We start from the raw sequence: 22022 nt of genomic DNA, 5'->3' as shown, positions 1-22022 counted from the left end.
TCTGATTATGTCAACCTTTTATTTCCTATTTCCAACATCTCACAAGTCGTCCTTGCTTATCTTTAAGATTATAGAAATATTTGCTCTCTTACAAATAATTAATTCTATTCTTAATGTTAATTAAATATATTTTAATGTGGTAAAACTTTACATAATTAAAAGTATCTCAATATATATAAAAACAGACGCTAAATGATATATATCAAATAAATATTCAGTATTAACAAATGGTAAATATTATTTCACATTTATATACATCTTATTATTTATACAATATTAATTTCATAAATCATTAAACAATCTTATGTAAGTAAACAGATAAAAAGTTAATTGATCTTATCATTGATAGATATTACATTCTTATTTATTTTATTTGTAAATATTTGATGTAATTTAGAATCGTTACAACAATTAAGAATTGTTATAACAATTCATAATAGGATTAATATAATATATTCAATATCCACTATACGAAAGAAACAATAATAATAGCAATAAAAAGTATAAGTATCACTATCCAATAACCACATGTACGATCTTTGGAATTAATATTACGAACCTGTTGAGTCTTGTTAATCAAAGATTCATCAGTCCTATCCATATGATCAGCCAGATCATCAATTATTTCTAAATTACAATATAATACAATTTTAAAAAGTTATTTTTATATTACATCATCTAAATATAATCTTTTTTATACTACTCACCATTTTGGTGATCCACTTCATTACTAATTGTTTGTCCAATTTCTTTTTGGCGAGCTATCACTTTACATAACTCTTCTAAGCCTTTATCTTGTTCTACAAAAAAGTAGAATAATGCACAGTATATTTATTAATATTTCCAGAAAATTAAAATTATATACAATATATTTATTAATTTCTTTTCTAAGAATCATTACGTACCTATCAATACTCGTTCTTGATGACTCATAAGATCATTAACAGATACTTGAACATTTAATGGCTTGTCATCATCATCGTCAGCAGCCCAAGAAGTTGTGCCTCCATCAGCGAAAGCCGATGAGCCTGCCCTTAATAAGCTAGTGCGCGACGACATATAATCATTTGTACGTGGCTCATATAATTTTTGTAATTGAATGTCTTTGCTTTGCAATTGTTCCACTTGCCTCGTCCGACGTTCAGCTTCCTCAAATGTTCTGTCACACAGATGATATATTAAACAATTCATCATTTTAGAATTATTATTTTGAAGTCTAAACTAATGCTATAAAATATATAAACAGAAGAATACATTGTTTTTAATTTAGAAGCTTCTTCCACTTTGCATTTTAATTGCTGAACTTCCCGTGTGTATTGCTTCATACGCAATCTTATATTGGCTGACAAGCTGGCATAAACTTTTGATGTTTTTGGTTCTCCATCACGCATAGTGAGCTGTTCCATAATTTCACGGAATAGTTTCTCACATGCGTCATATTCCGTAAGCCTAATATATAGTCAGGTCTCAATCAATTTCTTTGTAAGTGGTGTATATTATATAATTAAATTACAGTAATTAATAACTATTAATTCAAATAAAAGAGGTAATTTCATTGCTTGAAATCTCAAACATATAATAGATTGGATATGTAAATAAATGTTATATTATAAAATATAATTTATAAATTTACCAAGGATCAATTCCTTCGATGTTGACAAGCGCCATTTTTGTGTTTGCTAATACAAATATATCTGTATTATTATTCCAAAGAATATAATCGTACCACAAATGTGTACTTCAACATCATCCGTAATGGAAATCATTAATTCCTTGGTAATTGAAACATTTATGGTCACATCCTTTTTGGTTAATCACAATCAACTGAAATAATGATGACAGTTTTTACATCATATGACGATAACACAACAGTTTTATAAATAAAATAAAAGCAATGCAGACTTGTGTGATTGCTTTGATGTATAGATAACCTGAAAATTATGAATTATTAAATAGCTTTTATTCGACTAACTGATTCGACGTCATGTTGAGGTGGATAAATATCGATATTACTATCGATTGTTGTCGATAGTTTGGCTTGAGTGAGCTATCGATGTTTCTTCTGCCTATCGATGATTTGCGATTTTTTTTATTATAAATCAATCAAAAGATTCTCATTCAAAGTTTGAGTTTCAAGTTTTAGTGAAAATTGTCTAAAATATCATTCAAAAATGCTATATATAGTCATTTCATTAGCTGAATACTAAGAATATATGAAACTAAATGAATTAAATGCAAAAACTAATCTATTTCTATTTTTTTTTATATTAATTGGTCAATTAAATTTTAAAATCCATTTTTATACGTTCAAAACTGACACGTATAGAGAACAAAGTAATTTTTTAATTTAGAAATGTGATAGATCGATTTATCTGTACAGTAGACGTCATTAATATTTTTCAATTTCAAATTAGAGATATTTATATCATATAGAATTTATATCGTTCTAAAATTTATATATTATAATTATTGATAAAAACACGGAATTTAATAAAATTTTATTTCATATCTTTAATTGATTTTTTAAAACATTTTTAATTGACAAACATTTTCGCCTCAGATTCGTGTAATCGCAGAATTTCTGTTTCTTTAATTGTTGGTGAATGTAGTATCTGCACTCTTCTGGGTGTTCTATTCCCCAAATGATGATATGGGACGGTCACTCTCTTATTGTTTATAAAACAGTAGTTCAGTTGTTCCATAAATCGTTCGATAAGCGTGCAATACCAATTTTTTCGATGTGTGCCCTGTGATTCTGTAGCTTTTAACTCATGAACCTGAATATCTGATATCTGCAAAGAGAATACAAGAATCAAAAGAAATTAAAAAATTAACAAGTAATAAAAAATTAAGCCTTAATATACACGATTTGAGTCATTCATGTATCCTGCGCGTTTCTTTTTTATTTTTTAAAATATTAAATTTAGAAGTACTAAATTTGACTAAATAATAACGATCTTTTTTTTTAAATAACAACTTGTAAATATTTTTTAAAGATACTAATATATATATATATATATATTATACAATATATATATAAAGGTAATGAAAATTAATCTGGAGCACAAACGACCCATCGTGTATAGTGAAAGACTGGAAAATTGTATGAATAAGTTAAAAGAAATCGAAAAAAAAGGAAATAATAACAGAAGCTTAAAAGAATATATCCCTTCACTTGAGTTCACATTTTCATTCCCGGATAACTGCACATTGGATCTCTCGCTAGTTGCACATTGTGTTTTATATCCAGCTATAGTCTTCGATGTTCCGCTCTTTAATCTCTTTTTAATTGCTTCTCGTGGATCCCTAACCATTTTATTTGCGATACGGTTCCTTATCGACGTCGTCGAATCCGCTACAGATGTTGAGACCGAAGAATTTCTCACGTGTGAGCTGGCAACGTTGTTGCTGCTTCTCAATAGAGTTTTGAAAACATTTGTTTCCCTTGTTTTGCTCTGAGATCCTCCTGTATTTTTCAGATTTATCGTCGAACGTCGGTTGCCGCTCGACGATTTGTTGTTGAGGTTCAATTGTGCGGCTGACTTTTGCACACGTTCGTTTTTCGGAGTCGATGTAAAGTTCGAAATTACGGGAAACGTGAAGAGGGATGGGAAACGATTCGACGTGGATGAATCGTGAGATACATTTTGCAAATGTTTAGATGAGTTACTCGTAACACGCGGTACTAAATGTCGAAGTTCTGTCTGCAGCTTCTCGATCTCGTCGAGGCGCACCAGGATGTCATCGATGTTATCTTCGGCCATCTCAGGATTTTTTTAACACAACAATTACATCTTGAATTTATTACTTTCTTCCTTCGTTACATTTTAATTTTTTTCTGAAAATTAGTTATCTCAAAATTGAGTGAACGCGCGATCTTCAACGTAAAGATCGTTCATATTTTGACATTTAACGTCGATGCGATGTTATTATACAAACGGCGCATCGTTGACATTGTTAATTAATAATTACGCTTCCAATGGTTAGGAAAGAAATAAATTCTGATAGATAATAAAATTACTTAATTGACGTTAAGAATAATTTTTGTAAAATAACATATAAATTTTTATTATTATACACATAAAATATTATTTATTACTGTATTAATAACTAAAGTATTAAATATTATCAGAGTTTATTTCCTTTTCATAATTAGCAGTTTAAAAGTAGCCGATGGATACACATATTGCGGACACAAATAACGAACTAATTTCTAACTCGCATTACTATTCATCTGAGAACGCAGAAATTAATATTGATAATATCATCATTGCTGTAACCCAACTAAATATCAGAATCTTTCGATTACGAGAAGCAATCGTCGCATTTAAAAATGAAAACATAATTCATTCAGCTGTGACGAATAATTTAACAAGGTATGATTAGTGAGAAATTAAGATATTTTTACAATTTTTTTTGTAAATAAATTTTTATTACTTAGAATATATTGTAAATATTGGATATAAATGAAAAGACAGTTTTACTGAAATATCTAAAAATTTAGCTAATAAAATACTTTCTGAAAATACTTTCGTTAAATCATCCAAATAATTACTAGAATGCTTGAACATTGATAACAATATAATGCTGCAAAAAGTTTTAACATTTTAGTAATCAATTCATTTGTGTCTTATCTAATTAATAATTTAAACAACATTAATTATTTTCAGATCTGCATTTATTTGCTGCTATTATAGTTACCTTTTTAGATAATTTAGCAAAAGCATTCTTTCCATGAATAAATATGAAATAGACTTTTCTTTAATGCAATCTAATTCGTCAAAAAATTAATCCTTAAATTATTCTTCGCTGATTTTGTCGTTAAAATGTAATCTACCTTCTATGCTGTGAAATTTATATTCAAAATAATAAGAGCAAATTGACTTGCGACTTATATATTTTTGTTACCGATTAATACTTCACGCATGAAAACATTTTGATGTTCCAGTTTAACACCAGCAGGATTTAATCATTCGACGAAAAAGGAAGAAAATCGAATGGGTGCACGCTACGAGCCGCGAAGAAATTTTAAGAGGGACAATTCGCCAGGCGGCACTGATTTATCCGCTCGTTTATCATTCGCGAAACGTGCACGGGAAGTAAAAGCGGCGAACGAGGTGGCCGTATTTAAAGAGGATTACCCGCGTGACGATAAATCAATCGAAGATGATGAACGGCCAAATAGATCGCGCGTGTCTGAACCGTCGGGAACGTATCGAAAGTCCATTTCGGACGCCGAAAAATCCGGGAAAGAAACCGATGAGAGACTGGGAGATGCAAGAGACACTGGGAACGCGAGAACTTCACGTGTTGCAAATGAGAAGCTGAGGAAGCTTAATGAGAATCGAAACGAGGTCGTTAGCGAGACGGGCTGTAGTCCTGTAAATGTTTTTACACCGAAAATTAAGAGAAAAAGAATTTCTAGAGGCGTACAATGCGTTTCAATCGAACGTCGTAATCACGTAGGTCGATTTCTTCTCAACTGGTTTAAATTGAAATCGAAAAGACGTCTGAAACGGAAAGCAAAGAGTAAAAAAGCTTCAGCGAATAAATTTGATGTTGAATCACGAATTGAAGTGAATAGATTGCCATGTGCGACAATAATAAGCGACGAATCTCATAATGTGGTGAAAGAAAAAGTAAGTGATGCAAATACAAAGAAAGACGAGATTGGGAAGATGAATGAGAAGAAAATAGAAAGAATCACTTATGGAAACGATAATGGATTATCCGTACAAATACAAAATATGCATGACGACGAAAAACCGAAAGATGATTTGAAGTATCGCAAAGTGAAAATAAATCCTCTTGAAAAGTTGCGGCTGGGAAGAGCTTTAATACATAAAAATGATTCGAAAGCGCAACAAAAGGAATTACGACATGAATCTCGAAATCATAAAGAAGAAATTGTTAAACTTAGTTGCGAAAATAAGAAAGTGAACTGCGCTCGTAAACGCGAAAACAACTCACAAAGTGTAAAAATCGATTGCGAAATGGATTCGAGTAATAGATGGAAAACCATTATAAGTGCTAATCGAGAAAGTGATATAAATAAAATCAAAGAAAAATTAGATTCGTGTATTGCCGAATTAAACGGAATAATTAGCGATGTTTGTGCGATATTTGGCAATAAGAAAGAAGCAGCAAAGAATTTCTAAAGGTATTAACTCGTCAAGTTATTTGTATCGTTTTTGCGGTAATAAATTAAAATGTGGATAGAATTAATTTTATTAATAAACTTTATTAATTCTACATTTTAATTCATCAATTAAAAAGAAATATTGTAACTTTAGTTAGTTGTAGAAATACTACAATTCTATCAATTGAGCTAATTGTTGACTAAATTAAAGTGGCTAAAGCCTTAATTAATGCGTTGTCTACATGGAGTAAGAAGAGTAAGAAATTGACCAATCACGATTATTCTTCTCATAATCGATTGTGATTGGCCAATTTCTCACTCTTACTTCTTACTCGTGTGTGTAGACACATGCCTGTATCTAAAATAGCAGACGACTGAGTGAATGGAGTGAATTTTTAACACGGCATTCTTTCTGCGAATATGCGCGTTGTTTTTCGCGAAACTTACGGGAACGAGAAAGAGATAGTTTATTTGAAACCAAATGGTAAGGTATTCGTGATGTACTTGATGATAATCGATTAAATCATCCTCTACGTGTCATAGCAGTCACATCTTAACTCTGCGTTGATTTGTTGACAGTTGACACCTGTTGTCCAGATGATTTCAGCACAAGTGAAAGAAAATTCGGTCTCACCGAATCACAAACCGTTCATTCTCGGATTACGTCTGTCTTCAAACAGATATTTTTGCCGCAAGGATATCCGAACAGTGTACATCCTGACTACACGGCGTATCAGATATGGGACACGGTGCAGGTTAGCTTAAATCTCCAAGTAAACATATTTGACATATGTTTAGTTGATACTCTATAATTATGTTATTATAATACAGTATTATTATAATACATTATAGTAAGATTATTCTATTTTGCATTGACAAAGTGATTCATGAAGAAAAAAATTAACATTTTACAGGCTTTTGCCAGTACTATAACAGGTACGCTGACGACTCATTCTATAATGAAAGGGATAGGAGTCGGAGAGTCAAATGCTACACCTTTGGCAGCAGCAATAACGTGGATCTTGAAAAGTGGTACTGGGATGATTGGGAGTATAATGTTTGCATGGTGGAATGGGTAAAGAATAGATAACAATGGATATTCTCTAAAAATATTTGTTACGCAATGCTTAACAAACTACTTGTACTTTTGTTAAGTAATGCTAAACAAGATTTTGCTTCTTTCTATTATAGAACTGAATTAGATGGACAATGTAAAAAATGGAGGCTATTTGCTGATATTTTGGATGATATAGCCAAAGGAATAGAATTACTTGTACCATATTTCTCCTCATATTCTGTTATAATTTTGTGTATTTCGACCACTATGAAGTCCATTGTCGGTGTTGCTGGTGGGGCTACGAGAACAGCATTGATTCATCATCAGGTATAATTATTCGTATATATATATATTAGCTTTATGCTAAGATTACTTTCTTATCATAGGCGATACAAAATAATGTGGCAGATGTCTCTGCAAAAGACGGGAGTCAAGAGACTTGTGTAAATCTAATCGCATCATTCTTTGGAATCTTTATATTATCTTTATTCCACGATGGACAGTATGTATCTATACTTATCGTATCTGATTGCTATTACGAATTCTTTTAATAATGATGAAGTGATATATATATATAGATATGTACTAGAACTGTATCTCTTCCTGGTAGCAGTCCATCTCTATGCAAATTATTCGGCGGTTAAAGCGTTATGTTTAGATACACTCAATGAAGATCGTCTGGCTATAATTGTTAAAAAATACATGATGAACGAGCAAATTCCTGAGCCATGGAAAGTAAATAAGGAAGAATCAGTATTTTTACTTAAAAATCCTAGTGAGGCATTAAAATTATTTAATCATTTGTTTTTACTGTATATAAGAACAAATTTCTAATAGTTTATGGATATTATTTTTAGCCAGAGACATACATGGTTTTGATATAAAAATTGGTGTATCATTCGCAAATATTTTGAAAAGAAATATAATTTCATTCACAGAAATGGAATTTTTATTAAAATTTTTTGAAAACAGAAAATATATAATATTGATAGATATTGAAAAAAGGAATATATTTGTAATTCTCAAAAAAGACATACAATCTGTCGAAATATTGGAAGCATACTTTTATGCTTCCATGTGTGCTTTCTACCTTTGTATAGCAAGAAAAATATCAATAGTAAGAAATTAAAGCTTTTTTTATATTTTTTGTTACTTATGCATATTTTATTGTAATTATACTGTGATATCACACAGGATGTATTATTGAAGTCTGAAACATCTGAAATATCATATCCATTGCTGAATACATATATCCTGCAAAGGATACATACTGTTTCACATTGGGACATGTCAATAACTTTACAAAGTGTCAGTGCTACAGCTGTAACTGTCTCTAATGAGTATAAAGCATTCCTTAACAATCTAGAAATACATGGTATGTAATAATTTCATTAAATAAATAGTAATTTAACATTAAGTACAAATATAAGTACTACTAATAATTCTACTATGGTATTCTACTAATTCTAGGATGGAAAACGGGAACAAATCTATTAGCAATTGGAGCATGGAGATTTTCCATGGATAATAATGGATAATTATTAGACAATTATTTAAATCATATTAGAAATAAATTGTTGAGAGAGAGAGAGAGAGAGCGAGAGAGAGAGAGAGAGAGAGAGAGAGGGGAAAGAAAAACAATTATTCTTATAATTGTTGATTATTCTTTAATATTAAAATAATTTTTCTATTCAGTAAATCAAAAAATAAAAATAATATATGAGAATAAAGCCACTTTGAAAAATAGATAAGGAAATAATTTTATTTCCAACAATTTATAAAAATATAATACGCTGTCATACTGTACAAAATATTATGGTCTTGGACTATTCCTCCTCCGTTCTAGGTCCAGTCTGTGATAAATGTTTTACTATATCTACCCAGTTCCATCCTCGCTGTCTTTCACCTTTGCCATCTGCTTTGTTCCACTGTCTACGCTTTTGGGCTTTACTTAATTGTTCCTTCTTCGGTTTTTTTATCGTTTCCTCGACCTTAGGAATATTAAGATATCACTTTGTTTGCAACAATTTTTAGTAATAATAAATTATATAATAGAATGGATATACCTGCTGGTTCTCTTCTGTAATTTTCAGCTTACTAGTATGTGAATTTATATCAGCAATTGAGTCGGGTTGCGTGCACACTAAGTCTGCATAATGTTCTTGGACAGATTGAAATAACGTATATGTCATAGCGCTACCTAACCACTGCTCAGCCTCTGCTTCTACGTGATTCATCACCTTGTCCTTGACCTCTTGCAAACTATATTCCAATTATTCGTCTTTGATCAAAGTAATCAAATGAGCAAAAATAGTTGAATGGTTGCTTGGCTGTACTTACATATGTTTATTGTAAAATGTATTCATATTTATAGTTGGTTTCTCTGTGGGATATGTTGCGCCCCATGAAATTTCCAGTAGAAATGACTTCATATCGTTATCTTCTCCGTACTACATAAAAAAATCACTGACTAATATATATAATTTATTTCAATTCCAAATTTACCTGATATGCAAATAAGAAACACTTATGAAGTAGTGCAGTATAGCAAACTACTTTTTAATTCCATTTTATGATTAAAATTAAGAGAATTTTATGATTAAAGTTAATTTTTTCTTTTATAATTATAGAAGAAATGGAACAAACATTATATATTTGAATGATACTGAAGAGATACAAAGAAAAAACTTTGAATAATACTTAAGCTATGAAGTATACTTTTGTGTCAAAATAAGTTATTTAATACAAATATTCTTTGTATTGTATATTACAATTTACGCTGAATTATTTCACATAAAAGTGCTCAATTTTGACAAAATTATAAAAGAAAAGTTACAAAATAAAAGATATTCTTGCACCTTGTATTGAAATATTGTGGGTGTCAGCTGTTTGAAAGCCGGATCGCCGTCGTATATCGAGAGTAATACTTCTCTTTCCTCCTCTTGAAGCTCAGCATCGCTCATCTCTCTTTCCTGGACTAGAAACTTCCGAACGATCGTACCACGCTCAAGTGCTACTGCGTGAATTTTTAGGTTAGAAAATTATTACATCCTTCACAACTGTAGACGTAATAAGTACAATTACTATGTTTGAAAATCTAAATAACGATGAAACTTTTGACTAGATTATACATACATATATACTAAAAAGAGATAAAAACGCCACCTCTCTTTGTCATTTTACGATACTAGCGCCAGCCAATATTGGGAGATCGTAGGACGAATGAATTACATCCCACAGAACAGAGCATGCGTAAACACGTAATCGACCACGTGACTGATCTCGATATAAATTATATATGTGTATATTTTTTATTATCATATTTTCTTATATTGCTAATAAATCTAAAATATATTAAATATTATATGTGGAACATATATATAATATTATAATTATTATAATATATATCTATGGATATATATAACATTTTTAGAGACAATAATAAATTTGGTATTATATGATAGAATTATATAAACAATAGTTTTGTTTTCTTACAGGGTAGCTTTAACAAAGTAAAAGATTCTTTAAAAGATTTTAGAGTGATTCCTCATTCAAATTCAAGACAAAAATTTCATATGATCATATATTTGAAACGGATTTAGAGTGTGAAATTAGGGTGTGAAATTTCCTTCCTAAAACGAAGAACAAATGTTTTTTTTTTCTTTAAAATCTTTTAGAATTATTTATAGTAGCCACCCTAATATGTATATATGTTATATTATAGATTCAAACGTTACGAAACGTTGCTGAATCATTGTTGCAAAATTCCAACAACGTTAAAATGTCCGCTTTTTGTTATATTGCAACAAAACGTTTCAGCAATATTGCAATGTTGGATAAATTTTTTACGAACACTTTAAAATAAAAACTATTTTTATATACATACATCTTACTAACTTTAATTTTTCTAATCAAATCGTATTTCTAGTAATATGTGCTTTCCAAAAGCAATTTTTTATGATAAAATCATAAAATATTCCAATAAGTATAGTATTAATTCTGAAGGATAAATTTATTCGTAAGGATAAAACATGTATGTGTGTGCCCCGAACAAACTACAAATATTATTCACGTTAATATAATAATACAGTCACTTGATAAATTAATCATGGATTAAGTTAATCGCAGTGATTCTTTTTAATTCGAAACCACTCCGAGTCAATTGAAATCGATTAAAAAATGACAGTATGAAATTTATCAATAAAATTTGGGCGCTGATTTATTCTTGCGTTCACATCAGACATAAATACATTATTGATCACATAATTAATATTTCAATAAATCGTTTTCAGCAGCTTAATTGCTTATCGTTTCTTATCCGATAATGATGCATTGATTGTATAATATTCAAACTCGATATTATTATTATCGAGTGTGTGTTTGATTTCATATTTAAAATAAATATAAAACTTAGGTAATGAGATGACCGTCAAATAATAGATCAATAAATTTTTTATTTAAATATAAAATGAGTTATATTAATTATTATATCATAAAAATGTTTGCTGTTAAACTAAAAGACTGTACTACATAAATATTGTAAAAACTATTTTTATATTATTATTATTATTGTAACAATTAAAGAATTACAGTTTTGCAATGTTTGAGGAAAATTACAAACATATTACTGACATTTTATATTGTTAATTTACATTTTTGTAATATCTCTGTAATGTTACATTGCAATCTGCAATATTGCAACATTGCAGCAATATACTTCAATTTTCTGTACTGTATGGAATTATTGATACATAATTTTATTTTTAGAAGTTTAAAGTGTGTGAGATATTTACTCCAGTTATTCATAATTAAAAGGCATTTCATCCATATTTCTAAATAATTAACAGAAAAGATGTTATAAGTGTTTTTGTAAAATTATTCAAAAATTATTCTAATAAAATAATTGGAGCTTACATCCAGTACTTTCAGATATTCACTTGCCTTTTTTAAAAAGTAAGTATATATATATATATATATATATATATATATATATATATAATAAAATATGATTGACTGTGCACTGACTCTATAACATATCGCGACTTATATAATATTACGTATTATTTTTAGTGAGAAATAATGTTCATTTGTACTATCATAACATCGCTCGAGAAATAAGAAGAAAAAGAAATTTTAGGTGAAAAAAAAATGTCTAGAAAATTGCGGGACATTACCTTAGAATTTTGTTATAATGTTATAACGTTTATCTCGTCATTTTCGGAGAAAAAAGAGAATCATACTTCATCAATTTTTTGTTCTCGTCTGCACCTTTTCCCAGGGATATAACGTTTGAAGAAGCGGATCGATTCCCAACTAAATATAATTGCGTACGGAAAATACGAATACACGTCCCGTGCAAAAGGGCAATTTGCGACACCTACTTTTTTTCTTCGCTGAGGAAATGATAGAAATTTCTTATACAAGATAATAATGGGAGTAGAAAGGGAGGAGATAATTTGTCGTTTATGTTTTTCCATACCTCAGGTATTTTTTTAACTGTCATCGAATCAGAATAGATTTAGGAATCTCTCCCCTCCCTCCCCCCCCCCTCTCTCTCTCTCTTTTTCTTTGTAGATCAACATTATAGAGTGAATCGTTTGATATTATACAGACTATGGCCTTATCAAAACCTAACGATGAATATCAGGATTAAGCGAGTATTCACAATTCTTATTATTATTTTGTCTTTATTCTCTCAGGTAAACTATACTAAAATAAATCTAATCAATTTTGTTTCCATTTTTCATTATTTTTTATATAATAGATATATTTACTATGCATAATAGATATATTTATTATGCAAGTAAAGACGAGTACAAGAATAATGACAAAATTGTTTTTGAGTAAGTGAAATCTTGGTTTCATTATCACAAATCGGGAAAATTTCCACTTTCTATTATAATCTATTATAATAATTACGTTATATATAATCGATCCTACATGCCCTTAATAAGTTTTTTCTAATTTTTTGCTGATTTCCAAAATTGGAAATTAGTGGTCTTATTTAAAAGAAGAAATATTTTTGAATGTTAATAAAATAAAATATTTTTTAATATTTATATAAATGTAAAGATTACAAAAAATAGCGTTCTGCACATACATATCCAATATGACCTAAATATATATTTCCCTCTTTTACATAGAAAAATTTAAAACAAAGTCTAATATTACTTTTGTAAGATGGTAAGTTTATTAATATATTGACATGTTTATTTGACATATAAGAATACACAAAAAATTATTTTCCAAACAATGAACTTATCTACTTATTTACTTTTATATTTATTTACTTATTTCTACAGTATTTAGCAGATAAATTAGAATCTATAGAATTATCAGAATAACGAAAGTAAAACGTTAAAATCGATATGCACACTCAGTATGTCTATAAGTTGGTTATATTGATTCTACCTTACAAGGAATTTTCTCTTTATAAACGAAACGTTGTGACACAGATATAACTATGACAGTGTTGTAAAATATGAATCAGAGCTACAAATAACATGAACTACTAAAATTAATAATCATCTTTTTGTAGTTATAAAAAACAATTACTTACCTACAAAATATTATATCACGACCATGACATTCTGCAATTTATTGACAATAACAGAATGAACAAATTAAACAATAAACTGGATGCAATCGAGTCAGACGAACAACTTGCACAAATTACTACTGCTATTTATATTTATATGCTATTTATATTACTACTGCTATTATATTTGTTAAATAATTAATCGTGTAATTACAAATAACGAATAGAGCGTTTTGAATACAGGTTCATATACATATTGTCCCAAGTAACACAGCAACTTGCAAAGTGCTAAAAAAGCAATTATATGCGCTTTTTTAGCGCTTTGTTAGCGCTTTGTTAGCGCTTTGTAAGCGCTGTGTGCTGTTTGGAGTGTTATCTTATTTAATATTTTTATTATATTAGGTGTTGGAATTAATTCGTAGCGTTTTTTAATGAAAGAATGTTATTTATTTCACATGAGCATTAAAAAATACATTAATGAAAGTACTTCCCATCACTTGTAAAACGCTACGAATTAATTCCAACACCTAATAAAATATTTTATTGCGAAATATATATTCCTTTTCAATATACATCGCTCGTTCATGTGGAGAGATGATCGATTTTTTTTATAGTGGATCTAAAAGATGATTATTAATTTTAGTACATGTTATTGTAGTTCTAATTCATATTTCACAACACTATATTTAGTATCTTAATTTGTATCTTTGTTACAACGTTTCGTTTACAAAGAGAAAATTCCTTGTAAGGTAGAATCAATATAACTTGATTAATTTTAATTAATTTTACGTCTTTCAGTTTACCTCTTTGTAGGCATAACTGTGTACATGCTTACCACATTCATTCCCTAAATTCTCGATGTATATTTTACCACTGAATGAGTCACGTTCGCGCGAGCATCCGTTTCGTGTAGAATTCTTCATCGATCAAAATATTTTTACACTGTTCGACTTATAATGTATTTCGGTGTTTTGTACATATTTGGAGTGGTCATTGCCAACGGGTCCACATTCGTCGTTTCAACATTCGTTTACATGCAGCACGCTAATGGAATGTTTACCATACTAGGGTACAGCCTAATTGAAATGTTTTTATAGCATCAAATGTTTTATATTAGCATCTCATAATGTGAATTTTATATATTTCTTAGTCAACTTTTTAGATATAATTTATTTTCATATATGTTTAATATATAATATGTATGTATAATATAATAAATATTACCTAATATATATATATATATATGTATATATATATAATATATATAATATATATATAATAAATATATAATTTATGATATTTTGTAATATTTAGCTTTTAGTTCTGGATTTTTAATCTTAAAGAGTATCTATACTACATGTGCACGCTTGTGTGATTGTTTTCTCATTCATCCAAAGATTTTCAGCTTGGTTCTCCGCCTCTTACTTTACCGGCGCACAGTCTAAATGCCAATTGACATTTACCAAGCTGAAAATCTGACGAAATGTGTAGATTTCGCCGAGCTCTGATTTGAAGATATCTAGCCTGGCAGTGTAAAGTTAGTTAACGTCGCGTCAATAGTAATGCATGGCAAGACAAATATTTGTTAAATTGCTAGTCAATTTAATTCGTAATATTACTGCGGTAGTTTAGTAGAGTTAGACCTTTTCAAGACCAAAAAATCCTTTTGACGCGCGTTGGGGACTACATAGGTAGTATATAAATTCACACAAGAATCATACAAGCATTTAAGATTCAGCTAAACTGTTTAAGACTTTGATTTTTATAGTTTTTTTTTTATATAATACCACATGGTTTGTCGAATTACATATGTACAGGGCAACAAGTATGTATGTATGTATGCAATTTTTTTCCACATGTTACAGATGACGAATTTCTTCTGCAGAACAGTAATGAATTCATTTTATTTTGATTAATCATTACCAGATAACAATTGTTTAGTTTCAGCAACTTCTCGATTTACTCTGCATATACGATGAATGCAACATGTGTATACACTTTTGGCTACGCGAACATAGAATGATAAATTGTTTCTTTCAAATACGTTTTGCGTTGAGTAAATATATGATACCGCAAGTACCAATCTTTTTTAGCGAGACGTATTATTAATTTGCGTTTTTTATAATCTAAGGTTTGTGGACATTGTTTAATCATGTTATAGTTTGAGTATCTTGAATTGTTATCTATAATGATTGTAATAGGCTTTACTATGGTATAAGTGAGTGTTCCTCATCGAATAGCTGAATTAATTAATGTATTACTCGAGCGAAATTAATAAATAAGATTAAGCCGCGATGAGAATTTCAATTTCAAACAATTAACACAGTTATTACTATTTAGATAATTAAATTCTCCGGATTGTCGGACCGGTTAGCTAGATCCTTTGCTAATACCATTGGACAAATGATTTACATGTTTATGTACAGTTGCATGAGTCAACAATTAATTAACAAGAGCACACAGCTGTGCATAAAGATGTAAATGTCAGCACGCGCGCATGTATATATATATATATATTGCATTAATCGAGTACACACACATTAATGTATAATTTTTTATTAAGAGAACACTAATTTATTCTTTTTTTGACATGACGATTTTAAGATTGACATAAACTTTTAGATATTACGCAAAATGGTATAATATATCCGTACGGAAACAAAATATGATACTATTGTTATGTTGAGATACATGCGTACAATTACCATTAATGCTTACAATATCTACATTCTGAACTTAGAAAGTTTTTTGACGATGAGCGAAAATGATACCGATAACAAAAAACCATAAACTTCTCTTTTTCATGATCCTTCAATTCGCAAATTCTGTTTCAAGATCGTGCATTCGGCCGTGTCAGTTTGTATGCTGTTGAGATGCTTGTAATTATTTTATAAATAATTTAAAAGATAATGTTAGTGTGTGTATATGTGTATGTGTGTCATATTTTACGAAATTATCGTTCAATATATTTTTCTTGAGTCTCAAATATAATATCGTACTATTTCTATTCTATATCCGCATACATATGAAGATAATTATCGATATGCAAGAACTTCTTTTTCCCTTACGTATAATAATTATATACATTTTCGCGTACGGAAATCGCCGGTAAAATGTTTCTTCGTATATCTTTATTTCTAATAATTGTAATAGATCGATAATAAAATTATATTATTGTACGTTTCTCTTAGCAACAAAAAATTCCTCGGATGTACATATAACTTGTATTTCAGAATATTTATACAAATGCGTAATTCCATTGTGCAACAATAAACATACAAGAACAAATATAATACGGGTTATTATTATGTCGAAAGGAAGATATTAATTACTTATAATAGATTTTTACTACATTAAAAAGATGTGTTTTAACATAGACGATATTGAGTAAATATATTTTAATATACTTACTATTAGATGCGCTAAACCATCACTGGAGAGTAAGAAATATAATTAAATAAAACAGAGAAGTTTTCATTACTTTTAAGAAAAGATTTTTCGGTAAACTTCAATTATATTTATTTCGTAAGTTTTTAAAGCTACTTCAATTATACTATGAGACGTTGAAGAAATCGATTAGCATGCAAGAATCATTCAAGTATCATTATCTTTCTTATCTTTCATAATAGAGAACATTTCTGAACAATATGCTAAATCAAAATATATCAGCTATCGACCATGACTGTAGTGAGCAAATATGGCTGTATAACAATGCACTGCTACCGGATACATGTACTGATTGAATCTCATGCCATATTCCACACGAAAGAGAAGTTTTGATGCAATTGATATACCTATAGACTATAGAGGATTCAGTCATATTCAGCACATATCCTTCTCCATCATAGTACAATATGCACGAAAACTAGGAAAAACGATACGCTTGGTTAGATTTTTGAATCATGTTTTTAATCACATATTTAAAATAAAAAGATTCTCTTCTCGCAATAGTTATATTTTTTTTACGGGAGAGTTACATATTTTTTTACATCTCAACCCTTTCACATAGTATCACGTTCTCGCTGTGAGATGGCGCCACTTGTACAATGGTTCAGCGAATGAATGATCTGTTCTAATAATGTCCATTTCTACCAATATAGATTAACTTTTTCAATTTGACTCATTTTTTTATCTTTTCCTAGTTTTAAGAATTAAAAAGAACGAACAATTTATTAAACCCAGATAAAAGTTAATTTACATTGATAGAAATGGACATAAATTTTTAGAGTTTTGCATTGTTAAATGCATTATCGAACACAATGTAATATTAATTTTAATGCATTTCCGAACAGCGAATCTTCTTCTACGAGCGAAACATAAAAGGGAAAAATTTTCCCGTAATTTTAACGATTTTTAACTTGTTATTTTTCGATGAATCATCGTCATTTTTTGCCATTAAAAGAAGAGATAAGAATTTCATAAAATACTAGACACTCTTCAATATTTTTATCGTATGATTTATTTAGAATTTTATGAATGACAAATCAATTATTGTAACAAATAATGCCGAATAATATTTAAACTAATAATATTTAAATTATTGATAATGATTTTGTTGCGATCCTAATTCAAGTAGCATACAGCGTCTACAAAGTGTTAACAAAGCTCTAAAAAAGCGCATATAAGCGCTTTGCCGGCGCTGTGCTACAATTGGAACAAAATTTTCACCACTTTAAATCTTAAATGAAAAATGTTTGGAGAGAGGCAATACTAAAATAAAAGTGGTTACTTGGTTACCGAAACGATTTTTCCTACGATGCATAAATTGAAGAAGACGTAGAATAAATTATTCTCAGCGGAATTTAATTACGCGAGTTAAGTGGCGAACCTTCATTCTTGGAGTTAGCATTAAAACGAAAATATACGATCATTTTTCGTATTTCCGATGTCCGGTCGTAGTGCATCGGCACATCGAACAAACGGTTGGCTTCTCTCCGCTTGGCCGTACGCCATCACGGTAAATATCGCCATATCATAACGCGACTCGGCGAAATGAAGCGAAAAGCGGATAGTGAGAGAACAGAACTATGACGAGGGAAGCAGTGACGGAAAATGAGAAGTGCATAACGCCGCGGATTAATGCGAGCTTCCGTTCGACGAGTTCGCATTTCGTCCAAAATTTCATTTTCTTCCACATAGACAGCGAGAGGTTGCTCATGTCGTATTCTATTCTCTCACTTTTCGCAACTTCATTTATTCAATGATTTAACATGTTTTTAATTTTTTGAAGATTGGAGCTTTCTAACAAAATAATTTTATTTCAGATTTGAATGAAGTATTATCAAATAACCCCATAAATTAAGTTTCATAAAGCGAGTAGTTTAAACAAAATAAAAGGCAGTGACCTCAAATGAAGTAGCCGCTTCTAATCCATCAAAGAATTAGTCAATTAATTTAACATCTTTAATATGTCCGCGAATCATAGAAGGATACACTTTCGGTAATAGGCATAATTTTATATTCCGATTGTAAATTCTTAAAACGAATGAGGTTTATATTACCTGCTGCGTAACTTAGACTCACATATATAATCAGCTGAGAAAATCAGTTGAAACGATAGTCTTGAGATGGGATATAGTTTAATAGATGGATCTCGAGAGTCAATTTGATATTCGTGACTACACATATCTGATCACGATTCGCATAAAGAACTCGGATGATGTTTCTCTTGAGACACGATTTGAATTACGTTTCTCGTGGCTCAATTCTTACGAGAAAATCACATGTAAGTCTTAATAGTTTTTGAATTTTGTATCATTTGAGCGTTAAAGCTGACCTGTGCTGTATTTTTGAAGTTCCAATTCTTTTTTGATATTACAAAGAGATGTTTTAGAAGAAAAGAATAATTTATTCAGTACAATCTATCTTTTATTTTTCATTAAAATTATAAATTAATTATTTTCTTTTTATAATTTATTTTACGGTAATTACCATATTAATAAATAATTTTAATTATAATTCGCTTTTGTTTAATATATCTATATCATAATAATTACAAAATATTAATATTGTGTATATTAATATAATCTTTTATTCGTATTTTCCATTATATTATACAATTTCATAAAATTAATTAAAAGTAAGTTTATTCTTGATTTATTTTATGTAATAAGGAAAAATTTATAATAGTCATTATTAAATATAGATATTGTTATAAATGAACGATAACATGTGACACAATAGGATGCGGAGATAGTTTATAAAAGGCTGCACTTTGTATTCGCAACTGTTTGATAATTAAAATCACTTTGACGATCCAAATACTAAATAGCTATTTGCGAAGTACCACGAAATATTTACTGAGTGCCGCAATTTCGTGGTGTTACATTCATTTTGAATAAAGACATGTATGTTCTATAGATAAAAAATTAGTGAAATTAATGTTAACATTAATAATATATCCAGAGACGATTATTCTGCTTGAGAAATTTACGTTAAATGTAATTTTATGTATTTAAATTACATCGGAATTTATGCTTTCTGATTAAAGATTCATTATAAATACAGAGAAATTGCATTTATCGAAGCATTCAATTGTTTTCCAATTCACAATGATGTTTTTTTATCATTAATTGTTTTAATTTAATTATTTGCAACTGTATTATGAAGCACAAAACTGTATAATGTTACACATATATAAGTATACCACGCTGTTATTATATCATCGAAACATTATAATTCATATAATATATTGTTGAATTATTTTAATGCATGCAACAAGCTCAAAAGCCGCTTGTCACATTCCAGGTCCACAAAGCAAATGCGGTCCTAATGAAATGCACGAGTAATTACGAGGTAATTAATAATTATGTCGGCTGGCTGTCAATATTTATGAACATGCGTGCGTTCCAGAAGTTTATTATATCCCAGCTGACGCGTTTTCTCTCGCAGCACCATTTTGACGGGCGGAACAATACTGACGTCATTGTGGTATCAAAATGTCTATTAAATCCGCTACACTAGAAATCCATTATGGAAAACTGGTATGGTAAACGCTTAATGGCAAATTTAATATGTCACCTATTCTCTTCTATCGTCATTTCCGTCATTTCTGCTGTCTTCTCTTCCTTCTCTTCCTTTGTTATAACATTATACTATATTAAAAAGACATATATTTGATAAATACATATCTTTTCAATATAATATATTTAATACCATGTATCTCAATTTTAACTGATTAGAAATCGCGCGCGCGCGCTGTCGAAAAAATTATATTATAATTTTCATACGAAAAATTCCAATTCTGCATTGGCGTGAACGCGTTATCTTATTTTTATCCTCGTTTTCAATCTCACGAATATTCTTTTCAACTTAATTTTACTCGATTAAGGATATTAATTGAGTATTCCGTAAAATGTATGTCTCGCATCGATGAAATTTCGAGGCGATCTTAATGACTGCTGTACATCTCATTTTCGATTCCAATCTCGCGGGCGTTCCACCTTGTTCGATCTACTTCCGCATAAAAAACAACGGGATCATCGTTTCCCGATCGACCGATCAACTGGCGTGTAACACCGATCATCATCAAGACGACTCCGGTTTTCTTCGGCGTTGATCGTGTACCAGCTTTTCGTTCGAGCTGGTCCGCGTAAAGGACGGTCTGCAGGCGCCGTATCGTCGCGAGCGCATCGATCAGAAAGGAATATCGTCGGTGTGCTGCCGGTGATTCAGAGTAGCACTACTTCCCCGGCGAGTGTCGGGCTTTTTAAAGCTCGTCACACACCGACGACTTACGATACGAACGAACGAGCGAGATAAACGGGATATTACATAGGCGGTTCTCATCGAACATTCGTATTCATAGTGAGAATTCGAATTTTCGGATATTCGAGTCCACCTAAATTTCGCGAGACGAAAAAATGTAATTTTGATTTATTAAAAGTTGTCCATGTATATCTGCTTGTTTTCCATTTTCTTTTTTGGGACAATTTAATGCGTGGTAAGATGCAAAAATAATATTTAGAAATCTTACCTCTAGTTTCGTGATTTAAAAAGTTATGGAGGCTCAGTCTAATCTCAATTAATTTTAACGCATGTTTATAGGGACGGTTCTGTATTAAAAGGTAGTCGAGTCTCTGCGCGCCAGACGAAATTTTCCCAGAGAATTTTCGTGTACCTATTTAGAATTACGAAGCGTAGTTAATCCACTCGGAGTTATGCGATTTAAACGACTTAAAGTGTTGAACGTTCGTAGCTTGTTTAGGTCTTACTTCGTAATGTTTTATTAACTGTATTTTAGTGGGGCCGACCGAGCCGTGACCCAATTCGTGAAAGCTTAAATACGA

At 30.0% G+C, this 22022-nt stretch overlaps 5 protein-coding genes and 1 pseudogene across 7 annotated transcripts; 3 read left to right on the top strand and 3 right to left on the bottom strand.

Moving 5' to 3' along the window:
- Positions 1-1987, bottom strand: Syx8 (syntaxin 8). The gene is made up of 5 exons (XM_011067908.2): positions 1634-1987; positions 1255-1449; positions 906-1159; positions 708-800; positions 1-627 (listed from the first exon to the last, which is right to left on the bottom strand). The coding sequence occupies exons 1-5, from the start codon at positions 1666-1668 to the stop codon at positions 467-469; spliced, it is 738 nt and encodes a 245-aa protein (XP_011066210.2). The 5' UTR covers positions 1669-1987; the 3' UTR covers positions 1-466.
- Positions 1988-2165: 178 nt separating this feature from the next.
- LOC105153330 (uncharacterized) lies at positions 2166-3995 on the bottom strand. Its single transcript, XM_011068094.2, has 2 exons — positions 3186-3995; positions 2166-2792 (listed from the first exon to the last, which is right to left on the bottom strand). The coding sequence occupies exons 1-2, from the start codon at positions 3762-3764 to the stop codon at positions 2535-2537; spliced, it is 837 nt and encodes a 278-aa protein (XP_011066396.1). The 5' UTR covers positions 3765-3995; the 3' UTR covers positions 2166-2534.
- Positions 3996-4152: 157 nt separating this feature from the next.
- Positions 4153-6621, top strand: LOC147910193 (uncharacterized). The gene is made up of 2 exons (XM_087404416.1): positions 4153-4376; positions 4949-6621. Exons 1-2 carry the CDS (start codon positions 4174-4176, stop codon positions 6156-6158), a joined length of 1413 nt encoding a protein of 470 aa, XP_087260542.1. The 5' UTR covers positions 4153-4173; the 3' UTR covers positions 6159-6621.
- On the top strand, positions 6482-8816 carry LOC105153185 (RUS family member 1). Its single transcript, XM_011067897.2, has 9 exons — positions 6482-6623; positions 6719-6894; positions 7054-7214; positions 7331-7523; positions 7583-7698; positions 7775-7971; positions 8054-8313; positions 8391-8571; positions 8667-8816. The coding sequence occupies exons 1-9, from the start codon at positions 6560-6562 to the stop codon at positions 8732-8734; spliced, it is 1416 nt and encodes a 471-aa protein (XP_011066199.1). The 5' UTR covers positions 6482-6559; the 3' UTR covers positions 8735-8816.
- A 124-nt stretch (positions 8817-8940) lies between these two features.
- Positions 8941-10455, bottom strand: LOC105153177 (RWD domain-containing protein 4). Of its 3 annotated transcripts, none has more exons than XM_087404417.1 (5): positions 10332-10455; positions 10055-10255; positions 9537-9646; positions 9263-9458; positions 8941-9187 (listed from the first exon to the last, which is right to left on the bottom strand). In XM_087404417.1, the coding sequence occupies exons 2-5, from the start codon at positions 10157-10159 to the stop codon at positions 9023-9025; spliced, it is 576 nt and encodes a 191-aa protein (XP_087260543.1). In that variant the 5' UTR covers positions 10160-10255; positions 10332-10455; the 3' UTR covers positions 8941-9022. The 3 variants fall into 3 exon arrangements, with proteins under 3 accessions (XP_087260543.1, XP_087260544.1, XP_011066189.1); XM_087404418.1 differs by having other exon boundaries at positions 10055-10212; positions 10332-10435; XM_011067887.2 differs by lacking the exon at positions 10332-10455 and having other exon boundaries at positions 10055-10311.
- A 3122-nt stretch (positions 10456-13577) lies between these two features.
- LOC147910192 (uncharacterized) lies at positions 13578-20833 on the top strand (annotated as a pseudogene).
- The last annotated feature ends 1189 nt before the right edge of the window (positions 20834-22022 follow it).

This window comes from Acromyrmex echinatior, chromosome 3, assembly GCF_024713525.1.
Source record: "Acromyrmex echinatior isolate Ae372 chromosome 3, ASM2471352v2, whole genome shotgun sequence".
NCBI lineage: Eukaryota > Metazoa > Arthropoda > Insecta > Hymenoptera > Formicidae > Acromyrmex > Acromyrmex echinatior.
The sequence above is the reverse complement of the archived record's forward strand: the minus strand, read 5'-3'. Positions and strand labels throughout refer to the sequence as shown.